General features: G+C 35.3%; 3 protein-coding genes across 4 annotated transcripts; 1 reads left to right on the forward strand and 2 right to left on the reverse strand.

Annotated features, from left to right (window-relative positions):
* Positions 1–518: 518 nt before the first annotated feature.
* LOC135695827 (uncharacterized) lies at positions 519–5,428 on the reverse strand. The gene is made up of 6 exons (XM_065215014.2): positions 5,269–5,428; positions 4,207–4,331; positions 3,786–3,920; positions 3,233–3,285; positions 2,099–2,157; positions 519–1,351 (listed from the first exon to the last, which is right to left on the reverse strand). The coding sequence occupies exons 1-6, from the start codon at positions 5,317–5,319 to the stop codon at positions 1,091–1,093; spliced, it is 684 nt and encodes a 227-aa protein (XP_065071086.1). The 5' UTR covers positions 5,320–5,428; the 3' UTR covers positions 519–1,090.
* An 890-nt stretch (positions 5,429–6,318) lies between these two features.
* Positions 6,319–14,661, reverse strand: LOC135695808 (uncharacterized). Its single transcript, XM_065214991.2, has 9 exons — positions 14,515–14,661; positions 13,209–13,332; positions 12,145–12,362; positions 11,537–11,678; positions 10,630–10,849; positions 9,508–9,766; positions 9,051–9,204; positions 8,225–8,424; positions 6,319–7,086 (listed from the first exon to the last, which is right to left on the reverse strand). Exons 2-9 carry the CDS (start codon positions 13,276–13,278, stop codon positions 6,709–6,711), a joined length of 1,641 nt encoding a protein of 546 aa, XP_065071063.2. The 5' UTR covers positions 13,279–13,332; positions 14,515–14,661; the 3' UTR covers positions 6,319–6,708.
* A 2,967-nt stretch (positions 14,662–17,628) lies between these two features.
* LOC135696284 (uncharacterized) lies at positions 17,629–21,874 on the forward strand. Of its 2 annotated transcripts, none has more exons than XM_065215635.2 (5): positions 17,629–17,786; positions 19,267–19,373; positions 20,163–20,471; positions 20,981–21,102; positions 21,551–21,874. In XM_065215635.2, the coding sequence occupies exons 2-5, from the start codon at positions 19,301–19,303 to the stop codon at positions 21,740–21,742; spliced, it is 696 nt and encodes a 231-aa protein (XP_065071707.1). In that variant the 5' UTR covers positions 17,629–17,786; positions 19,267–19,300; the 3' UTR covers positions 21,743–21,874. The 2 variants fall into 2 exon arrangements, with proteins under 2 accessions (XP_065071707.1, XP_088969693.1); XM_089113567.1 differs by having other exon boundaries at positions 17,762–17,786; positions 19,257–19,373.
* Positions 21,875–22,168: the final 294 nt, after the last annotated feature.

Below are 22,168 nucleotides of genomic sequence, written 5' to 3' on the forward strand. Positions count from 1 at the left end.
AACTTGGCTACAGATACATGTTTAGGTAAATTTAGTTATAAGCGTTCAGCGTGTTATAGGCATGCAGCGTTATTTCTACATAAAAATTGCTGTTAATTAGCTTTAGTTGACGTAAAACTGCACATGTTATTCTTGCTTCCAATTGGTAGTTAAATTTGGAAGATTTTCTAGCGTTACTCAGAACCAGGCTTGTAGATTTAAAAGAGAACGCTTTAATTGTGAATTTAGATGCATCGTAAGATGAAAACACGATGGTTGATACCAATGAACAAGATAGCAGAGCAAATTTGTCTTGTTATTCTTCAGCGTTCATCTTTAGATACTTCTAAAAATCTTTAGAATTAGCAACTGGGGAGTTTATAGTCCCAAAATTAATTTTTGTTATGCTACAAAGTACACCATTAACACGATATGTTCCACACATAGGAACAAATGATATGTGTCACCAACCTAATGGTAGCTTGAAGAAAGGATATGCTTCAGTTTGAAAACGTGAAAAATGAGAAAAAAAACAAGAATCTGAAAAATAATACAAATATAACTGCCATTTTTATATCAACAATTATTATCATAAAAATCGCTTATTAATCTAGATTATTATTCGTAGGAGTATTTCATATAATAGGCACAAAAGCTGCCCCAGTGTATTCTTGGCTTACTGAATGCGAGCTATAGGACTATCCAGTCTCTACTAAGTAGCCAAATTGAAAGTAAAATTAAACTTTAATTTAACGGACGCCTGAGTAAACCTAAATTGTTTCGAGATCGTTTCTACATAACATTGAACATAGTAAATAAACTTTGGGGCAGAATGAGGGCAAATTTTAAGGCGGTTTAGAGTTGTCCGTCATTGAGTTAATGAACAGGGACTTTACATTAAAGTTAAAGAATGACATTAATTTTAACTATAAATTACTTATCAAATAAATGAGAAAATTAATTTCTCATAAATTTTCATGTCACACTAAATAAAAAACCTGATACCCCTTACATGGCAGGATATCCTTCTCAACTAACGATCTCCCTTTTCCACAATTTGTTTTTGTCTCTCACACCCTTCCTTGCGATATAAAAAATATTCAGTTAAACACTACGTCCTCCAGGCTGAAAATCGTGGAACAGAGCTAGGGGTAGAAGTCAGATGATCAGTTCCAGAAGCCTCATTTAAAACGTCCCCATGATTCAAAGCAAGATACTGCTTGTCGGACAAATCACCCTTGGAATCATTTTCAGTTTTAAGCGTTCTACTTTTTCCATATAGTGGCTGTGATTTAACAACGTATGCAGAGCCAGGACGTGAAAAATAAGGTGTCTCCATGCCAAATGAATATGGATCATTCCTGGCCACTACCTACGATGCAATAAGAAAATATGAACAGCATTTTATTTTGAATTTGATCCCCTGACCAAATGATAAAATTCCCACAACATGCGAACATCTCTAGTGAATGCAAGATGCCATCACAGACTGTGCCAGCCAATCAAAAAGGAAGCGATTGGAAAGTGACAAGCATAAGAATTTAAGGCCAACTTGATTGCATCCTTTCAATGTGAGCAATAAATTGGCTAATTCCACTCCATACACTAGTGGTTCCTTCGATTTTAGACGTGGTTGGACACCATCATGTTCGTTTTCTGACAACTCAACAATAAGAATGAGACACAACAGGACATAGCAGGGTCTTTCAAGAAATTAAACAAGACTCGTGCTAGTGTTTGCTAGTGTTTAACTCAATAATTTCTAGCTATAAATATGTTTAATGTAAGGGTCACAGAATTTCTATGTGTTTCCATGCACCCTGTGGCATCGTTTCGTAGTTTGTTTGTTTTGTTAAATTTTTATGACAATATATAAAAATGCTTTTGCTTCAAATATAAGTGTGAAAGCTTAGACTAGTTTTCCTGCTGTACTCCTGGTTTCTTCGTATCTAGTGTCGACTATATACAACTTGCAGTAAAAAATACTTGTTGATTCTTCTTTGTCAAGGGGGGGGGGGGAACTCCCTCACTTGCCTCGCAACACTTCAACTATCATACTCGTTAAATAATCAGCATAAAAGAAATTATAAAAACAAAGATTGTACAGCAAATTTCATACCTTCTCTACAATTTTCAGGCGAATCAGATTTTCCTTGGTAGTTCTTTTACATCCTTTTGCTAGAAGATAACACAAAACATTCCATCTGTATGTATGTTCTACGCAAGTGGGTTACAGAGTAAACGGCACCATTACAGAAGGAATATTATTCCACTGTGTCTATTACAGAGGACCACGTGTAAGTAGAATCAGTCAGGACCAGGGGCGGGTCCAGAGCAAAGTTTAGGGAGGGCAGTTGGTAATAGGGGCGCAGGAACTGAAAAATGTTCAGTTCTTGGTGACGAGAGTACTGGAAGAAGGCTCCCTATTCACATTCTAAAGGAAAATTTACATATAAATTGTGCCAAACCGTTTCCAAAAAGGGGCGCCAGCCTTGCTTCAGTTCGGCGAGGGAGGGGCAACACCTTTCGCAAGAATGAAGTTCAAGAGAATTTCCTTTTAAAGATATATGCATGATCAGTGCCGTCGGAACAAAATTCATATTTGGGGGTGGGGGCTGCCCGTACTGTTATGAATAAAATATACTACACTCTGGCAATTATTGGGGGCTCCTAACCCCCCCCCCCCCCTTGTTCCGACGGGCCTGATGACAGCCTTATCTAAGGACCAGTTCTTATGAGACAGTGTGTGGTGATAAGTTTAATCCTATGTTCAAAAGCAACGAGCTAGCCCAGTGACCAAATTACAAATCACTGCACTTCAAATCGAAACACCCTGCTTAACTTGGCCAGCCTAATTATGTATTCCTATATCGTGAAATTCCACCTTGCTGGAATTATTTAACTCAGATCAGCAAAAATCAACTGAGATCTATGTTAGGTGGACTTAATGGCTTGCAATATAAGCACATAAATTGCAAAACAAGATGAATTTTTCAATACCAGCGAGATCTGGGCTTAGAAAGTAAGCTACCTAGGCCAGTTCAGCTCAATATTTAAAACCTCTTATATCTGGCAGCTTGTGGTATATATCTAGAAGCAGTCCCTTAAGGAACCAGCATACATTCTAATACTTTTCATTTGTTTCAAAAATAAGTGTGTTTGCCTCTCAAAAATTTCGTAGACATAATCATCCATTTTGAATAAAGGGGATACTATCAAAAAATGTTAAATTCGAGGATACTAAAGTGCAAACCTGCAAAATGAGGCCAGATAGAGTCAAGTGCAGAAGCAAAGTCTATGCAGGTTCTAGAAAAAAAATTTGCATTACAATGTTGTGGTAATTGACAAATAATTTCCAGTTAATATGAGTACTGAATGAAGCATAATGAAAACTTTCAGTAGAGTTAATAAAATATTTCACCAATATGCAATAAATATCTCTTTCAAAGATGTCACAATGCACAGGAAACAGAGGAAAAAAAATTTAAACATTTTTTATGACAGTCCTGGGAGTACTATGTGTGAAAACGACTAAAAGGTTAACAAAACTGATATGCACATCAAAAGAAATCTGAGATGAAAATTGGAGTCTTTTATTGGTTATGACTTATGTCTATTAAAGCCAAACTTTTGTAATAAGGCAGCATGCATAACAAAAAAAGTGTTATCTTCACACTGTGAGTGAAACTTTCAAACGCTGAGATAAACAATCATTATTTGATAAACAAACTACAAAGCATTTGTTGTGCATATCCAATGCAAACATTCATAATAGCAACAAAAGGTTGAGAAAACTAAAAAAACACCTGTTTAAATCATCTTTTAATTGCAGATTTGGATTATACTCTAAAAGTGTCATGATGACTTTCCCATGTCCCTGAAAGGCAGCACAGTGGCATGGTGTCCAAAATGTCCCATTATTTTGTCCATTCACACTTGCTCTGTATAGAAAAAGCAGGGAGTTAATTACCAAACATTGAATTAAAGTGGCAAAAGAGACAGGAGCCATCTCAATTTATCATGCCATGCTCAATTTATCTGTTAGAGAGTGGAAATTGCATTTAAAACAGAATTAGTAATATTCAACTTTAAAAGGGACACAAAGAAAACAACTGAATATAAAATTTGATTGAATACAAGTAATAAATGTATTCAGTCTCAGATTTACTAAAGTTTGTGATAAAAAGCTTCGTGAATATATATATATGATTATAGAACAGAACATACCCATATTCAAGGAGAAGTTTAACTATATTGCTGTAGCCCCAAAATGCTGCCAAACACAATGGAAGAAATCCTTCTGATGACTTCTGATTCGGATCAGCTCTTCTCGATATAAATCCCTTCACCAACTGCATATTTACAGAGATAAAAATCAGAAATTTAAGAGAAAGAACATTTGTAATCAAATACATATTTCATGATATATTTAGAAAAGCCCAAACCATCATGGATGCAAATCCTAACTATCTGCCAACTTGCATTCAGTTTTTCATAGCTGTGCCATGTCTTATGATTTGCACTTCGGTTTTAAGATCACATGATTTTTGGTTCTCTTCAAGCCATTTGCTTACTTTTGTCAGAGAAAGTTTTGCATGATGGAGGCAAAAAATGAGGGAGGCTAGAGGCTCCAGGCTTCCTTGCCCTGTGGTACCTGCATATCAGCAGTCCAAAGTGTTCACTTTGAGCCTCTGGCTGCTTTTAATATTAAAGTTGTCAAATCACTGATTCTGATACAAAAAAAAGGAATTCATGTTTCAAAGTCAAGTTTCTTAATCCGAGCAACTACTCGTCTTTTTAGCTTTAAAAATTCTAACTTCTGTTAGATAAGATGTACTAAACTCGTGAATACTTTTTTGGCTTCACACACCCCTTCTCCCATCAGATCAAGACAGTTGCCTGTCCTGTTGTCAATAAAGACAAGTTGTCTATTGTATGCAACTTTTCGTGATGTCTCTTGTGTACCAAGAGCAGAGGTTTTATAAAAAAAAGGCATCAGTATAATGTAAATTTTTGAGTTCAAATTATTTTAATGATTGTATTGATTATAAAAACATGAGCTATCTTATGTGAAAATCCAAGGAAAAACCGATACTCACTTTGCTGGAAAAAATACATTTTTCTGCATTGGAGATTTTCTTTCGCCCAAAACAATTTTGAAAATATTGTTTTTGAGATGCTAAGCATTAGATCTTGATAGGTGAAGAATATTAGGGCCTAGCCTCTAGCGCATGGTTATAGGGGAAAAGTGGTTCACGAACTTCTTTCAACCGTTAATGTTACACTGACCTCTAGATTTCCGTCAGCGACAGCTGCACAAAATGCGTCTATCATTGCCATTTAAATTCAGCATGAGCTCAAACATTAAAATGTCATGAGATGATGTGATGCAGCATCGGCGCCATGTCTTTTTCCTAAAAAAACCAAAACAGATCGCAGCAACAACAGCCACGAAACGGAAGTGAAACAAGGATGTATCCAAGTGATGACGTCATAGAAGATATTCTTAGCATTTTTATTTGGACAAAGTAACCTAAATTTCTAAACATGCAAAATCTGTCAAATTGGCTGAGATATGGCCACACGTGCACGCAAATCGCTGTTCTTTGGTCTCGGTTCGAGTGCTCTCTGATTTCCTCAAAAAACAGTTACATAATTCGTTTTTTGAATCAAGTTATAAATATAATTTCTTTACTTTTAAAAACACACGAACAAAAATGTAGACTTTGGCAAGCTCAAGCTTTAAATTTATTTGTTTTCTCTTTTAACATATTTTTTATTCCCTCCCTCCTTATCATCAATTGTGCAATTGTCGTTGAATGTAAGCTATTCTCTTTTCAAACACGGTTATCTATTACTTTATTGTCTTCTAGTCTTCTACTGAGAGAAGCATGTTTTGATTGCCATCAAGATTTTAATAATCTCCTCTACTTCCCGATGTTATATATCTTGGTCATACTTTTTCAAGTGCTAATCGCTCTTGCAAAAGGTTCTATACAGGAAAGTGTAAGGCTAAAATGTTGCAATACCAAAAATATTTCATAATGGAAGTTCAGTAGATCAAAATTTACAAATGCATCTGAAACTTTTTAGATGTAATTTCCAAACTGTACATTTGCTTGATATTAGGTAAGTATTTCCCCCGTCCATTCAATCAAAGAGCCTGCACAATAGCTATTAGGCTCATTCCATATGAGTGCTCGTCCACTGTAAAAACGGTGGCTCCTTTTTCGTCGGAGACCTAGTGGTTTCTTTTCTGTCTAAGACGGATGCCCCATGGATAGGAGGCAGTGTGACGCGGTTCCGAGGCGAACTTGAGAAGTTGACACACAGGCGACATTTCCAAGGTATTTCTTTAATCCATAAAGACAGCAAAGTAATCCATTACAGAATTACGAAAAACGCTAAATACGATCTGAACAGTACTCTGACAAATATCATATCAACTTAGTATTATTTACAATAACATGCTATAAAGAATACTAATTTTCTATTCCAAAGAAACCATTAAAAACAATAAGACAGTTAATGCATTTGTGTCATCTATTAGCAAATATGGCTATTTCATATAAATCGTTCTTCATCATAGTATTCATATACATCCAAATAAATACGATTTAAGTATCCTACATAAACCTTATACATTAGATGAATTTTAAGGTCACTTCTACCAAACTAAACTTGTAATCTTTTAGTTACAGTTGATTCAAAGCGATCTCTACAATTACTCTACATTTCATGACTTTTTGGGCGGTCTTTCCTTTGTCTTTGGTTCCAGTAATGTCTTTGCTGCTTCAAAAACATCAATTCAAGTCCGGTTTTTAACTCAGAATCCGGTAAAAGCTGATCTTCTACCAGCTCGTCCATTTCGTTCTCACCGACCTCGGAACCACCCATTGAAAAGTCGTCGTCACTTTCTACGTCTATCATATTTGATCCATCTGGTTGTGTCCAGTTTGTTTCGACCATATTCAGACTTGATTGGTCAATGTACTGCCTGTTCACAATGTACTTTGCCAATACAATAATCGTTGAACTAACTACTACTCCACCCAACACGAGACCAACTATTATGGCAATGGGATAGCTTTTGCTCTTTACAGGAACCTAGCCATACAAAAACAAAAATAAATTTAGCACACTGCACAGACTTTCATAGCAAGATAATAGGTAATCTGCAGCTTTTGAACTTGTCTGGTTTTTTGTATGATAAACCAGTTTAATTACATGACAACCCAATTGTTTTTTTTGCTAAAAGTGTTTCTAGTCATTATTTCCCAATGATGGTTCAAGGTAGAACCGAAAAGTTTTATGACACGTTCAAAAGTTCAAAAGACAGTTGGTTATAATGATTAAAATACGCCAAGCTCTGCTTCAAGCTTCGTTTGAATTACTGCTTTGACCTGTAAGTGTTAGCTCCTCATTTTCTGATCAATAATGTAAAGAATTTTCATGAAGTTAGATATGGCTTTGGAAGAGGAATACATTTTAAAGCATGCTTATGCTTTTCGTCTGATACCCTTCAGAGTAAAAAACGTCAGAGCATAGATTAAAAACTCTACGCTAGGAAATATTTATATCCAGTTGTGGATCGAAATATGCCAATCAGAAAGGAAAGCACATGACTGTAAATGTTGCCCACTCCTAAGGTGAAAAAGAGATCCTTCTGTCTACACAAGAGCGGTTGCTTTCATTTCTATGTAGATAGATTCCAAAACTGCTAGATGGAAGAACAATTGAGCTCTACCAATAACACGTGAGTTATTATTGGTAAAACTTCATCGGTAATGTTTTCAATAGGCAAGCGGCTCTGCTTGGGCACGCGTTTCTAATTGACCTATTTCGATCCACAACTAAGTTTTTAAGTATTTCCTAGCTTTGAGTTTTCGATGTATGTTCTGATGTCTTAAATTCTGAAGAGTGTCAGATGAAAGGCTTTAGTATGTTTCAAAATGTTTGCTTTTTTCAAAGCCATTTTTACCTTTTATACCAAATAATGATTGTTTGAATGTTAAATCTGTTGTCATCATTTTAAGCAATCTGTGTTAATTCCTGGAATTTTTCCAATTATGATAAAGTTGAAATTAGATTGAAATTATAACTGGATGAATCTACAGTATCGGAATTTCAATCAATTTTTAATGCAAACTTCCACCAAAGGGATTTCATGGCGAATTCACACGTGACAGACATCATCAATGGCTACTAGAACTTGCCATCCCTGCCTCTATGCACAAATTCTTACCTTTATTGTTTTAATTATCGTTCTAGTCCTTTCACTTTTATTCAATTCATCTTCCTCACCCCCTGTTGCTGTCAGGAATGCTTTCATCATTTCCTCCGACTTCTGGAGAGCTCGTTGATCTTCACTGGCCACATCGTTTTCTCCGTGCTCTCGACCGCGGTTTGGTATCTTTTGAAGCGGCCTTGCTTTGCCAGACAATGCTGTAAGATAATTATTTCCTTTCAAAATAGATTTCGGATGCAGGCAAATTTCTAGTATCTGCTCTAAACATTTCATACCGACATTATTTTTTTCCATTTGCATAAACAAAAATGGACACCAGCTTTCCTTTCAGAAAAAATTAACATTTAAGAAGAAGAAAATTTAAATTTGCACAAAACTTAAATTTAAACTTAAAGAGCACAGAAATAACCTTTCAAACTTGAGACTTTTCTAACTCTTTTTTCTACATGTAAACACCCTGTATAAACAGTTGTTCTTTGCCTAACCTGAATAAACATAGCATACCAAACATACTGGCCTAGCTGTAGCAAGCAGGCTTTGTCAGAACTGGAGGGACAAGCGACCATCTTTAAAGAAAATCTGGTTCATAACAAGATAAATTCACGTTCCAGTCTTCCAACATGCTGGCTTATACTAATAGTATGGAGGCCATGGGGTTTTTTGAAAACGTTAATTTTTTTGAAATATGTTTTCGCTTTGCTCATGACTAAAACTGGAATTGGCCTAAAGAAAAACTAGCTAGTGCAGTACATTTGGAATGGGTATACAGCGGCACTACTATCATCTCTTTAGGTAAATTGTCAGCTAGCACAAAGTACTCAACCTTTATTATCTGGTTCGTAATAGCATAGAAACAGCATGTGGTCCTTCTGAGCTTTGTGTATACCATAAGGGTAAGCTCCTCCCTCGTAGTCGATGTTGCCATGGTCTTCATCATCGAATTTCAAAAATTCACTTGATGACTTCATGTTGCGAACCTACGAAAATGAGAGAATTTTGGATAGTGAAAGTGGAATCAACTTCAGTTCTTGAAGAAAAATAACAGAGCCATTAACGCATCAAAAAAAATTACTGAAGTTTTTATGTCACAAGCTGACATGTAAACGAATTATCCTTTAGGTGTCAATAATTTGAGTTACTATTCATGCTCTTCGCTGTTTCACCCTATATCTTATAGGTAAAAGGCAAGGATTAGAAAGTATGTTGCTTTCAATATACTCAATTACGTTGCAATTCATTACATGACACAATACTTTAAAAAAAATTTACTTCAAAATCACCTTCTGGCATTTAGTAGATTGGAAAGAAAATAGTAAGAAGTCTTTTTCAGTCGGCAATTCAATTGGTTTGTTCACGGCACCCTCTGTTTGGCAACAAAAATATATTTTCGTATCGTCAGAGTAGAGTCCTTCAGGCAGTGCTCCTCCACGTTCGTTTTGGTTGTCAGTGTTCTCGTCATCCCAGATAACAAAGCCTTCGATCATGGAGCCTGGACATTCGGGTCCTTTTTTGTAGATGCAATATTTTCCAGGAGGCCATCTGTTTGAGGAAACAAATGACGCTGGTTAACTTGCAAAATCAATATGAACAGCTTTTCATTTAGATCAATGTGACAAATTTTGGTCAAATGCTGTGGCAAACGTTACCTCACGGATTAAGAGGGTCCCAATCATCGAAAGATTTTTTAAAAGAAATAAGGACCCACAAAACGTGAGTGTGACTGTAGACTGTGTAAAACATTCATTTCTAAGTTAGGTTTTCTTCTTCCATGATCTCTTATTATCTCTTATTTTCTCTTATATACTTCTCATACATTGTAAATACTTTTGATAACTATAATATTTGGCATCAATTCGATATATCAAAACTATTAGATTTATACGCCAACTTTGAACAAATTGTATTTTTGCATCATCATCATCAACATCATCAGTATTGTTATTATTATTATAATCATCAACAAAGTCATCACCTTTTTATAACAAGGAGAAAGAGAGAGAAGAAATTTGAAAGTAACGTGGATTTTAAAACTACAACGAAGCAGAGAAAACTGTTAAAGATATTCCTTTCCTTCAAGATCGATATTCATTTCTCAAATAGAAATGACAAAGAACTTAGAAAGGGATGGAGTTGGATATGTGATCTGTTGCTAAGTGATAGACCAGAAACTAAATGAAGTTTGAATTAATCGAAATGGGCCTTTGAGCAGAATCTGATGAAATTGGCATTGGATAAATGATCGTGGCATAAAGTATAATACATGCTGTCTGTAGACTAATAACTCAAAAATGTTCCGAAAAAGGTCATTGCAAATTGAAAGAAGTGACTGGATTCCAGTTGCCGACATGGCACCCCTGCTAAAACAAATATATAACTATTGTTATACTGATAAAAGAACTCACTCGCTGTCACCAATGTCGGAATCTTTAATGCAAAATTCATGACGGATTCCATCTTCAGTGAAGTTACTTGCAAGATGGAAGTTGTCTGAATGCTCGTTTTCAGTCCCATCATCTTCGGTGTCATGATAACGATAGCCTTCTTTCCATACAAATCCCTTTGATACTGGGCATCCATGGATTGTCCTAGGCAAACCGTAGCGTCCTTTAGGCCACAAAATATCTGGAGAGAGAAAATTAGAATATTGGGGATAGGCTTGAATTCACAGTTATGCATTGTAACATCTCGTTAATGATTAATTGAAATAGCTGCCAAGAATGAATCATCAACATAAAACAAATTGTTTATAAGATAATAATGTGAAATGTTATTCCAATGACCAGCATTATTAAAGGCAATCGACCCAAAAAGCGCCTTAAAGGTAATGTTTCCAGCTAAAGCAAGCAGCTCTGCGGGGTTTTTAGAAACATGTGATTTTCCATGTCATCGCCCCAGTCACTACGGTCGTTCTGTTTATCTATCCTGCTGCGAGGTCAGCTTTTCACGTGAGCAGTTTTGCATCGCAAGAATACTAACCAATCGCAAACCGTTTTTTTGATGCGTGGCTTGACAAGTTGGGTATACGCAGTCCTTTTAAGGTACTTTTAAGACATCTGTCAATCAATAGTAGCCAATCACTAAAGTGCTTGAATAGAAACACATTCAATGATTGGTCAATTCTTGATTGAAATATATTAGCCGATATGTAAACACAGTTAGCTTGTTTTTAAATATAAAAGCAAATATATTTTTATTCGAGTTGGCTTCTGAAAATTGAACGAATTGATAAAAACTACGAAGTAAAAGAATTCAGTTTTCTGTGAATTCAGTTTTCTGTAAAAAAAAACTACGAAGTAAAAGATACAATACCTGCCGAGTCAACGATCATTTTCTCATGGGGATTAAAAACTTTTGCATTATTGCCGGATTCTGCTTGATCTGCGTCACCCGAATCGTCATCATCATTTGGGACGACATTTGACGATATTGTTACTATATTTGGTAGGACAACCTAAAATTTAAACATATAAAAAGTGATTTTATGTTGTGATGACATGATACCCAGAAAATAACACAAGAATGTAAAGCAGTTTTATAAAAGGCTTTGAAAAAAGCAAACATTTAGTAAACTAAAGCTTTTCGTCTGACACTCTGCCATTTACAAGTTTTGTGCCATCAAAAGATAGTTTTATAAAAGTTCGTTGATCATGTTGTTTTGGTTAGTGTTTGCTAAAAAATTTCTCAGTGACGTGCTAAGACTCTATGAGACTATTTCGTTTATAGGTAAGCAATCAGTTGCTACTATATTCATGGAAGGTGTCGAGAAATTTTGAGGAAGATCAAAGACCTTCTTTATCTAGGCAGACCTAGAGGCCATTTCTTATTTCTCTGCCCCTTCTCTAGGATATCCTTAGATTCAGTAAGTAGGTTATCTCTAGCTACATAGCCTTCTTGTACTTTTCAATGGATTCTACAACCTTTGAGTTGCGGCTGTTTGCATCAACGCTTCTTTCTGTGACAGTTGACGGGCTTTGGTCTCCAGCGTACTCTGATGAAGGAAGCTGTTGGGATCTATGATCGTTATCTATGACCAGATCTGATATCCGCTTCCGTCTTGAAAGGAGTGTATTATCGCTTTGCAGGAAGTTGAAATATTCCAAAAACTTTGGTCCTTTGCTAGCAGATGACTCAGAATCTGAATTGAAAGAAAATGTTAACACCACATTGACCAACTTAGACTTACTATAACTAAAGGTCTAACCTCCATCTCAAACTTGTTGCTCGTGTGACACTGCTACCGTGCATAGGGGTCTCTTTGATCACAGAAAGGAAATTTTTCTCTTGCAAACAATTTGCTAGAAACCAAGCAGTTCACACAGCGAACACAAAAGAAAATTATCGAAGTAGAGGACAACCTTTAAAAAGATTGGTCAATAATTAATCGCTGTGTGGCACATGGTCTTCTAATAATGGCATAGTTAAAGTCACGAGATATATTACCAAATGGGCTTGAGATTATGTTTGCATGGGAAATGTAAGGAGGTGTAGTCTTTCATTGAGACTTAAGGGAGCAAGCTGAACTGCAGAAAAAGGTTTAATTTGGTTTGCTATCTGTTGGATTTGCATGTCAGATACTCGCTATGTTGCTGAGAACCATCAATTGTTACATCAATATATTTGTGCACTTTTTCACCACAGTTATAAGGTTTTATCATCCATTAATGTTAATATCATTTCCTTAACTTGCATAAGGAGAGTTTTGATCAAACTAACCCAGCTTTAAAGATAGGAGAACAGGGTATTTGAGAACAAATGGGAGAAGTTGACATGACCAGGTCTGGACTCAAACATGCGACGAATACATTCAGCATTAGGCCAAATTATGAAAACTTAATAAAAGCTTGATGAAAGTAATTTTTTAACGCTGGAAAGTTTCCTAACGTTAGTTACCAACAAAATATGATAGACGTCTATGATATGAAAGACGTCTATGATAGACGTCCAAAGCTCGAATCTCTCCATTTGATATGAAAAAACTTACCTTCTATAGGTAGTGCGGGCAACAAAATAGTACTGAAGAACAATATAATAATATTTAAGCGCTTCTTCATGATGGGTCAAAATCATCTTTTCTATTGAAGTATATTCTTGCAAGAAGTACCATCCTGAAAAGAAACAAATTGTTTTAGAGAGGTTCTTAGGATGTTGCATATTTCGACAGCATCTAAGTTGATGTCCAATTTCAAGAACAGACTGCAAAGTTGTAATCAGTTTAAATGTTAAAGAATTCATCGCTTATTTTCGATAGAAATGTACAAGAACGTTCTGTTCTTAGGCCTGTTGGATAAATAATGGAAACAAAGATAGGAAAATTTTTTGGCTTTACAGGCACTTCCAATCCAATCACTAGTGAAAGGAAGAAGGTCCTCTATTTTTCTCTTGCTCACTACTTTAGTTAATAGCTCTTGTATTAATCAAAGATGTTTCGAATTCCATGAACAAGGTTGATTTCAAGATTGATGGCCTATAAGTACACTTTATCTTACATACGATATTTAATCATTTTATGCTCGATTCATTATTACAAAACAGAGTTTTCATTCTATACTCTATCTAACATTGAATTTTATTCCAGTCATTTGTTCAAAGCTGCGATCGCAAATTATTTTAGGTAGAAGACATCTTTTGTGTAAAGAAGGGATTTTTATTCGGAAAATCCAGTTTTCGTTTGGCAAATGCTTTTACTTTGAATTTACATCATTGAAAAGGTCTTACGAAAATTGCCAACTTAAATTTTATTTTTGAATGCCATTTGTTCTTATTCATTGTTCTATCAAAGTGATCTTCTTACTTAGGATATAGAAAGAAAGATGTTCTTTGACAAGCCCTAGCAATTTCGCCACCGTTAGTAAAAAGGAAATTAAGTACGAGCAATGCTATACGCTGATAGAAAATAGTTTTCATGAAAGGCTCAGTGATAATGACACATGGATATAATACAATTTTGCAAAATCAAAGATGGCGATGATTAGAAAATTTGTATTTTAGGCTTAGAAAGCACAATTATAGTTTCTTTTGAAATAAACAAATACTTTTTACTTAGAAATATGAATAATTGAATACAAATATACGTAAATATAGGAATAACTGAAAACTAAATCATGCTTGGGTGACAAAGGTGAATCGAAATAAACAATGATAAATTTGCATAAGTTCTTGAGCAGATCACCCACCGAATCAACAGCTGGCCAACATTAAAACAAAAGCTTTTTGGAGTTAGTTTGCAATTAATGGAATATCGAACAAGAATTAGGTTAAGAAACATAATTGCATTAGTGAGAGCCTACCTTTGTCTTTATACTATCCATTCACCATTTTGTTTTTACACGAATTTCACGCATTAAGAATTCGAGATTGAGACAAAGAAATAACAAAAAGCGATCAAAATAGCGGGTACCTGACCTTGGTAAATGGCGAATGCTCAGAAAATCAAAGGTTACAGGTGCTTGATGTTTGGGGTCCTGGAACTGAGTCTCACTTTGAAGCAGCTTGTACTTAATAGCTAAATGGTCTTGCTAGATAAATTTAAACATTGACGACTGAAAAATGATTCTAGCAGGTGTAGTGCTAGGGGGGCTCAGAAGGGAAAGGCTCAAATTTTCGGGTAAACCAAGTAGCCACAATCCATAAAACCAAGTAGCTGCAGTGACACAATGGCTGGTAATAAAAGGAGAGAAGGAAGGGGGCAAAGGATCGAATTTATTGGAAAATCATAGAAGTTTTGCTACATTAACAGAATTTTCAAAAAATTATATCTGCAACCCACTCCAAATTTCAGCTTCCAATTCTCATTTGAATAGTTCAAGCTCATATGTTTTAATCTATCTGTTCTACATATTACCCCCATAATCCATGAAAATATTTTTATGATTTTGGCCTCAGCTACATGACTCCGGGTTTCACTTTTTGAAGTGTTTTCACGTCTTCAGATTCCGGGTTGTTATGCGCTGGCCGGATATTGGCAACGGAAATTTTATTGAGATCAGACCATTGGCGCTATGCAATCTTTTTTAGAAAAAGCGAATAATTTTTCCAAGGCTCGAAGTTCTCATTTTTTTATTATTTGCGGCGCACGCGTTCTTAATCTTGTTCTTATTTTAACATCGATTTTTCTAAATTTGCTACATATCAACTGTTTCTAAGAAAGACCATTAAGTGACAGATTTGCATGACATTATTTCTACATGATTGATAGCTCATAACCTTATTTTGCAAATATGAGATAGCAACTCTCCCCCTTCGATACGCTATCACTAGATAGCATTTTCTTTATTCACAAAAATAAACGTGGTTTAATTTTGTAATTCTGTGCATAATATGCATTTAAGCCAACAGCTATGGTATCATCAACACTAGTCAACAGACAGAAGAATTCTTGTGACATAGAGATTTCAGTGCAGAGCACTCCAATGTCCTGTATAAAAAGAAACCGAAACGCTGAGGAATCCAAGTCTGAAAAATACCCTGCTAAGTTAACAAAATTTTACAAGGAAGAGTGACGAAGAGTTTAGTAGCTTAAATCTTATTTTGATGTGTTAATGTGAAATAATCTAAAACATGCCAAAAAATGCAATTTTCGTTGTTTGCAAGTTCGTTTTTGCCGAAACTTTGTTTCATCAACAATGCATTTTTCAGTCTTGTGAAAGTCAGGTCAACTGATGTTATTGTCGGCAAAAACATTAAAAAATCGACATATTTTACGATGTCAAAGCTGGGTTTATTAACTTCAAAAAGACTTCAAACATTTGTCTACTAGTTTTTGATAACATCCAAGAAAGCTTAGGGTTTCGACTAGGATTTCAAGGGTTTTGAATTTTCATGGAAGCTCATATCTTAACTACGACAGGAAGGGAACAAAAACAACAAAGAAAAACCTGTGGCCCATTTTCCATATACTTGTCAAGAACAGGTTATCTCTATCTAAAAATTACCTATGTTCTCATCGTCATATAGTCAGTTGAAGTGAAAAAAAACTTGAATTGAAGGGCAGCGTAGTCCGTATGGTAAATGTCCAAATAAAGCTGTTGTCCCGTGTGTGATTCACTGTTGATTTTTGCTGCTAAAGCGGTATACAATTCTTTCATTCTCCTAACATCGCTTTACTGTTCAACGCCAGTTATCAAAGTTTCTGATACAATGATGAAGAAATTTGAAAGTGTACAAAAAGAGCGCAAAAAGTAATATATGGATTGCAGGCAGACAACAGATGTGGCCTTATTTCGATCAATAATAAAAAAAGATGAAAGCTGACATACAGATGTTCAAATTTAATGAAGGAACTTGCATACCAGCCCTCAGAAATTACACAGACAATGTTGACCATCAACACGAAGCAAGAAACAATAAATCATTGCTTAGACTGCCTTTGGTTAAAACAGAAACTGCGAAAAGATTCCTTTACTTTCAAGGACCGTACTGTTTTAACGAACTTCCACGAGACAAAAATTCCCTGAAATCGCTTGTTATTCTTAAATCTAAGTTGAGAGAACATTTTTTATCGTAAGAGAGATTGTAAAGTAGAGAATGATCTTAAAGCTTTAGTTTCAAGATTCTGATAGTAAGTAACTCCTTTTTAAAGTTGAGATTTTTCTAATATTGTATATGTTTAAAACAGGGCCCTTATTGAAAACAGCACCTTTGATGCTGAAAATGCAACCCTGTATAAATAATTTTTATTATTACGCATTATTATTACGCATTGTAGCCCTTATCGAACTTTTGAAAAATTAGAGCTCTCTCCAAATAAGGCCTTATAGCTGAGATTCTCTGCAACAACTTTCTTAGCTCTCCCCTTTTTAAACCATTTGATGAGGTGCATGGTGCTCAAAAAATGATGTGTTTTCGGCATAGCGAGATAACTAATGGCAATAAACTTTTTCTGTTAGGTTTCTCAATTAAAACACGGGTTTAACTTTGCTGGTGTTTACTAAAGTTGTTTTTATGTGTTCATGAATAATTTGTTTCATTGCTGTATCAAATATTTTCTATCAAATAAGGAATGAATCTTCAGTGTGATGAATGTCTTCTTTGCAACAAGGATTCGGACAAAAGCTCTAGAATGCCAACGGAGTGTATTTTGTTGACCATAATCGCGTTTGACCTTGGATCCACATGGAGCTTTTCATGAAAACTATTTTCCATCAGCGTATAGAGCGTATAGCATTGCTCGTATTTAATTTCCTTTTTACTAACGGTAGCGACATTGCTAGGGCTTGTCAACGAGATCATTGTAATATCTAGCCTCGCAAAAGGATTGACTTCTTTTGATCAGTGATTACATGCGTCGCAAATACCTCTTCAAAAGCCCAGGGAGACAAAAATGTTATGAAAACTCTTCAATTGCACATTTCAAACTGCTGCAAGATTTGATTGCTTGTTGACAGCTTGTAAAGTATTTGAGAAGATTACTTTAGCAAGAGGCAGCCATGCATGTCAAGGTCACTGCCTTTTAATTTGATTAGAGTGTTCTAGCTCGCTTGATCCATAATGGCGGATTAACCTTAACATCGATCGACTGGAAATTTTGCAGTTTCGAAATTCTCAACAAAAGCAATCGCAGGTAAGAAAATGTTGATTTTAACAGATAAAAAGCTTCAAATAGAATGATCCTTTCTTCTTTCATGTTTTGAGCAGTTTTAGGGAATTAGAGATTAAGATGAAGCGTATTTTCTGCGTGTTTCTTTAGACAAGAATCGAAGAACAACAAAATATCAAACTTAAAAACATATACACTGCCTGGAAATCCAAATTTCTACAAAAAATGTTCTTTCAATGAAATGTAAATCATAAATGAACATTTGCACTGGAATAAAAATTTTTAGTCTCACAAAAATAACTTTGTTTACTTTTAGAGAAAATTATACATTGCATTAGAATTACTTGAACAAAATGAAAGGTTGTCAATAGATGATAGCATCATCTATGCAATGATTCGAACAAATCTTTAATACTTTTACATTTCTGTGACACAAAATATACATCATAAATTTAACTTCTTAAAAGCTAAGTTTGATCGATAAGAGAAGTATATCATAAAGAATTACCTGGGTCTTAAACCTAATCTAATTTGGTAGTAGCTCGAGCAAATTAAAATCTAGCATCTAAAGTACAATCCTTGCCAAAAATCTTGGTTCACCAAGCTAAAATTTCGCATAACTTCAGTAGCATCCCCTCTTCCCCTTGAAACAATGTTGAATAACAACAGTTTCAAAGCTTGAAATTCGTCCAATGTCACTTTATCAGCTAGGGTATGTAACAGGCTTTTCAACCAACATTGTTTTTGGGGGAGGGGAGATATTTCTGTATCTTACGGCCAAAAAACAATTGTTTCTTCAAAGTCTTTCATTGGTCGCAGGGTGTTCCACGGGCTTCTGTCAAAGATTGTAGGTGGCATCCAGGAATAAAACATTTCCTTTATCGAGAAATGTGCAAGAGTGTGTCTCAAATATTATTGAAAAACCTTGTGCTATTTAATGTCATCTTATCAATTTTGGTTAGTACTTTGCTATAAGAAAATTCTTCACATGGAACCAACACACGTATTTCTTAATTATACGTTACAAAACACTTCAAAAACAAAAGTTTATATTTTGTTAAAGCATTTTGCAACCATTGCAGGAACCTGTTGTTCAAGTTAATAACGTGAGCTTCGCTTGAATAATTAAAAACTTTTCAATATGAAAAGCTAATATGATGAACTCCATCTTCTTAATATTTTAGCATTTTTTATTGTTTTTTCTAGCAATAATTTTTTTCTGCAAATTGCTCACCTATTGATAGTGACAATACAAAAAAGGTAGTATATTGTGCCGTTGCGTCCAATTTTTATGCAGTAGTATTAGAAATATATCTCAAAAACGAACATCAAATTTGGTTTCAAGGGGATTTTCGTGTATCAGACGTTTTGTTTACATCTATAATGGTAGAAAAATTTGGAGCGCGTGGGGTTGTTGTAATATAATTACAAGTATCAGCGATATAGAACTTGCAATGCCTCGTTTTAATATTCTTTTATAAATATTATTAAAAATCACTTCCAGGGAACGCTTGAAAGAAAACACACCGTTATGATTGATGACGTATTTACAACAACACAGGATGCTGCAGTTGGCAAAAATACTTTTTTCACTGATGTCATTTTATAGCGGTAAGCAAAAAGAGAATTATAGAAAAGTCAGTCTCTTTACTTGAACGCTTCTTCTTAGATTTACCTCAATTTAAATCAGATTTAATTCCATTCAAGCAAAAAAAAGCAGCGACTAGATGCAACATACGAGAAAACACACGAAATATTGCAAATCTACTTTTCGTTATTGGAATATAGCCAACTCGAGCAAGAACCATATCTGAGAGGGGCAGGTTCTACAACAAAAAACAAATATACAACAAGCAGATATATGTGGACTAAATTAAGCTCATGGAATTATATTTATGGCAAACTTTCAAATATAATTCGAAAAAACTGTAGCCAGAGGGGGCAAGATCTTGTCAAAATTTTCATTTGGAGGGAGCACAGCCTCCCATGCCCCCTGCAGCTACGAGGCTGTGAGGACCCTTAGGAAAAACTTGTGAAAAGTCTATCGAGTCCTAATTTAGTTAAACACGGCTGAATTAAACATAGTCAAACAGGAGGGAAAGGGGAATTAAATTTGTTGAGAGGCTGAGATAAGATTTCTAGGAATACTATACAGGTTACAAAATTTCCAAATTTTTCTAATTAGTTTTTTCAGCTCCATTGCATTTCTGATTGTTTCATAGTGCCGGGCTCCCTCCATGGTTGTCTGTCAAGATCATCTGAAAATGAATCGATCATTTTCAACAACAGTCTTAAAAAAGTCTTTGTTCTTGCTTCAGAGAAAAACGTGGCCTTGTTTTTATATTCTTTTTGAGAAAGCAACGAATTGACTATAATAAAGAAGTTCTTTGTTTCCTTCAGGAGTTTGTTTGGATATAGCCGAGCCGTTTGGTAGAATCAATTGCAAAGAAAGCAAAATAGACAAAAATGTCACATTAGCAGAAGGAAGGAATGCAGGGCGTTTCCTGAAAGCAAACAACTCAATAACATCAATGAAGCAATGTGTATCGCAGTGCTGTGGAATTCGCGACTGTGACTTGGCCTTTATGCTTAACAAAGATTGCTATTCAGTCATTTGTGACAGTCTAGAGTCATGTGCCCCAAAAAGGAATGACAAAGGGTCAAAGGACACTCTAATAGCCTATGTTGCAAGAAAATACCATCCCAAATGTAAGAAATTTGACGACACTTTGACTGGATTCATAGCATATTGGTTTCCTAAGCACAAAGCCTTCCTATCTCCCCAAAAATCCAGAGATGCATGGACTTTTAACCCGGATATGTTTTAACCCAGGCTAGTGGAAAGGCTGCCTGAAACTGTGTTTAGGCAAATTCCTTTTTAGAACAATAGTTTGATTAGAACGTAGAATCATCATTGAAGTTAAACTTTTGTATAAGACAAAGATGCTTTCTTTCAATAAACATAAACATATGCAGCAAGTACAGCTCATATTTTTAGCAAATCGTAGGTAGAAACAATGAAAATGCTAAATGTGAAACAATTCCTAAAGATACCAAGTGAGCTGAGGTGCAAGGTCGTGGGAACTGTACCCTGATTAGAGTTTTAACCTTGGCACTTTAATCATAATTTTGTTACATTTAGTGCATAGATTCTGTAAAGAGATATGCCTTGTCGCAGTGAATGCAAATTTTTGACACAGTGCTTGCTTGCATAATAGATTTAGAAGCAACAGAGGGCGGAGAACCAGCTGTAACAGATGAGCTTGAAGCAGAATATATTGAAGAGAATCCTTTTAGTTTTGAAGAAGATGGGACAGAGGATGACGACAATAATGCTGAGGTAAGCATGGACGCTTAGAGAATCAATATACAAAAAAAACAGTGATTTGAAAAAAGCAGGAACTATTTGGGAGTGGTAGAGGGAGAGAGTAATTTGCAAAATTTTTGCAGAGGAACTCGGCTTGATTAGATGAGTTGCAGAACGCCTCTCGCAATAATCAATTAGCTTTCTCACAAGTGAGCCTTTAGAAGGTTACTGCGGGTAACATGTGAGTAATAGACATTAAAACATAGATAGTATTTACGAATTCTTGAAGATTAGGGGTAAATATAATCTAGGCACGTGAGCACTCGGTACTGTCCGTTTTCAAACTATCAAAACATTTCTGGATGAACAAGAACGTTATTGAAACAGATCCACTAAAGGTAAACAATTCTTAAACTGCTTTAGCAAAATTGCTCTAGTAAGTGTAGACCTATCAAAAAATCTTGTTGTTTTTCTATTCTAGACATTTAAACTGAGCCGCAAAAGGAGTGACGTACAGACTAAAGATTTAATATTGGCAGTTGGTTGCGGCCTCGTTGCAGTTATGGTAGGTGTTGCGGGGGTAATCATGATGACAAGAAAACTGGTTGAAGAAGAAGGTCGGGGGGTTGCATACGATTGGATGTCTACAAAGCGAGAATCTGCAGGGATGTAGCAATACATCAGTTCAGATGCTTTAAACATTTTATGGATAGAAGCAGACTATGGACACCAAACATCTTTCTGTATATAAAATGCAAAAAATTTAGGGTTTATATGTAGGACACATTTTTACATTCATATTTGATTTACAAGTCTTCTATTTTGTTAATATCCTTTCAAGTCAGGCTTGGTAGCTGTCGCTGGATGTATCAAAATGAAAGAGCTGGTTCTCAAGGCATTCAAACTCTTCTTGCTATGGAAGGGTTACTGCTGTCGCGCTTCTCTGACTATTAACTACTTCTGAAATAGCAGTTTAGGTTCAAATCGGAGGCATTAACAGAAATATGTCAAAAATAGGTCAATAACAAATGAAGGCATTGGGCACTTGTCAGCTTAAAGTCAGATTGCATTGTGGGATACGTGAAATCATATTGATGGC

This window comes from Rhopilema esculentum, chromosome 17 (genome assembly GCF_057945365.1).
Source record: "Rhopilema esculentum isolate cy_ngs chromosome 17, ASM5794536v1, whole genome shotgun sequence".
NCBI classification, from domain to species: Eukaryota; Metazoa; Cnidaria; class Scyphozoa; order Rhizostomeae; family Rhizostomatidae; genus Rhopilema; species Rhopilema esculentum.

Coding starts and splice junctions, on each gene's coding strand:
- LOC135695808 (XM_065214991.2), bottom strand. CDS start 13,278: ATGAAGAAGCGCTTAAATATTATTATATTGTTCTTCAGTACTATTTTG. Junction 11,679..12,144: donor CAAACAGCCGCAACTCAAAG/GTTGTAGAATCC, acceptor TTTAAATTTTAG/GTTGTCCTACCAAATATAGT. Junction 8,425..9,050: donor TTACGAACCAGATAATAAAG/GTTGAGTACTTT, acceptor ATTATCTTACAG/CATTGTCTGGCAAAGCAAGG.
- LOC135696284 (XM_065215635.2), top strand. CDS start 19,301: ATGACGTATTTACAACAACACAGGATGCTGCAGTTGGCAAAAATACTT. Junction 19,374..20,162: donor ACTGATGTCATTTTATAGCG/GTAAGCAAAAAG, acceptor TGTTTCCTTCAG/GAGTTTGTTTGGATATAGCC. Junction 21,103..21,550: donor ATGACGACAATAATGCTGAG/GTAAGCATGGAC, acceptor TTTCTATTCTAG/ACATTTAAACTGAGCCGCAA.
- LOC135695827 (XM_065215014.2), bottom strand. CDS start 5,319: ATGGCAATGATAGACGCATTTTGTGCAGCTGTCGCTGACGGAAATCTA. Junction 3,286..3,785: donor TTAAAAGATGATTTAAACAG/GTGTTTTTTTAG, acceptor TTTTTTTTCTAG/AACCTGCATAGACTTTGCTT. Junction 1,352..2,098: donor GCCTGAAAATTGTAGAGAAG/GTATGAAATTTG, acceptor ATTGCATCGTAG/GTAGTGGCCAGGAATGATCC.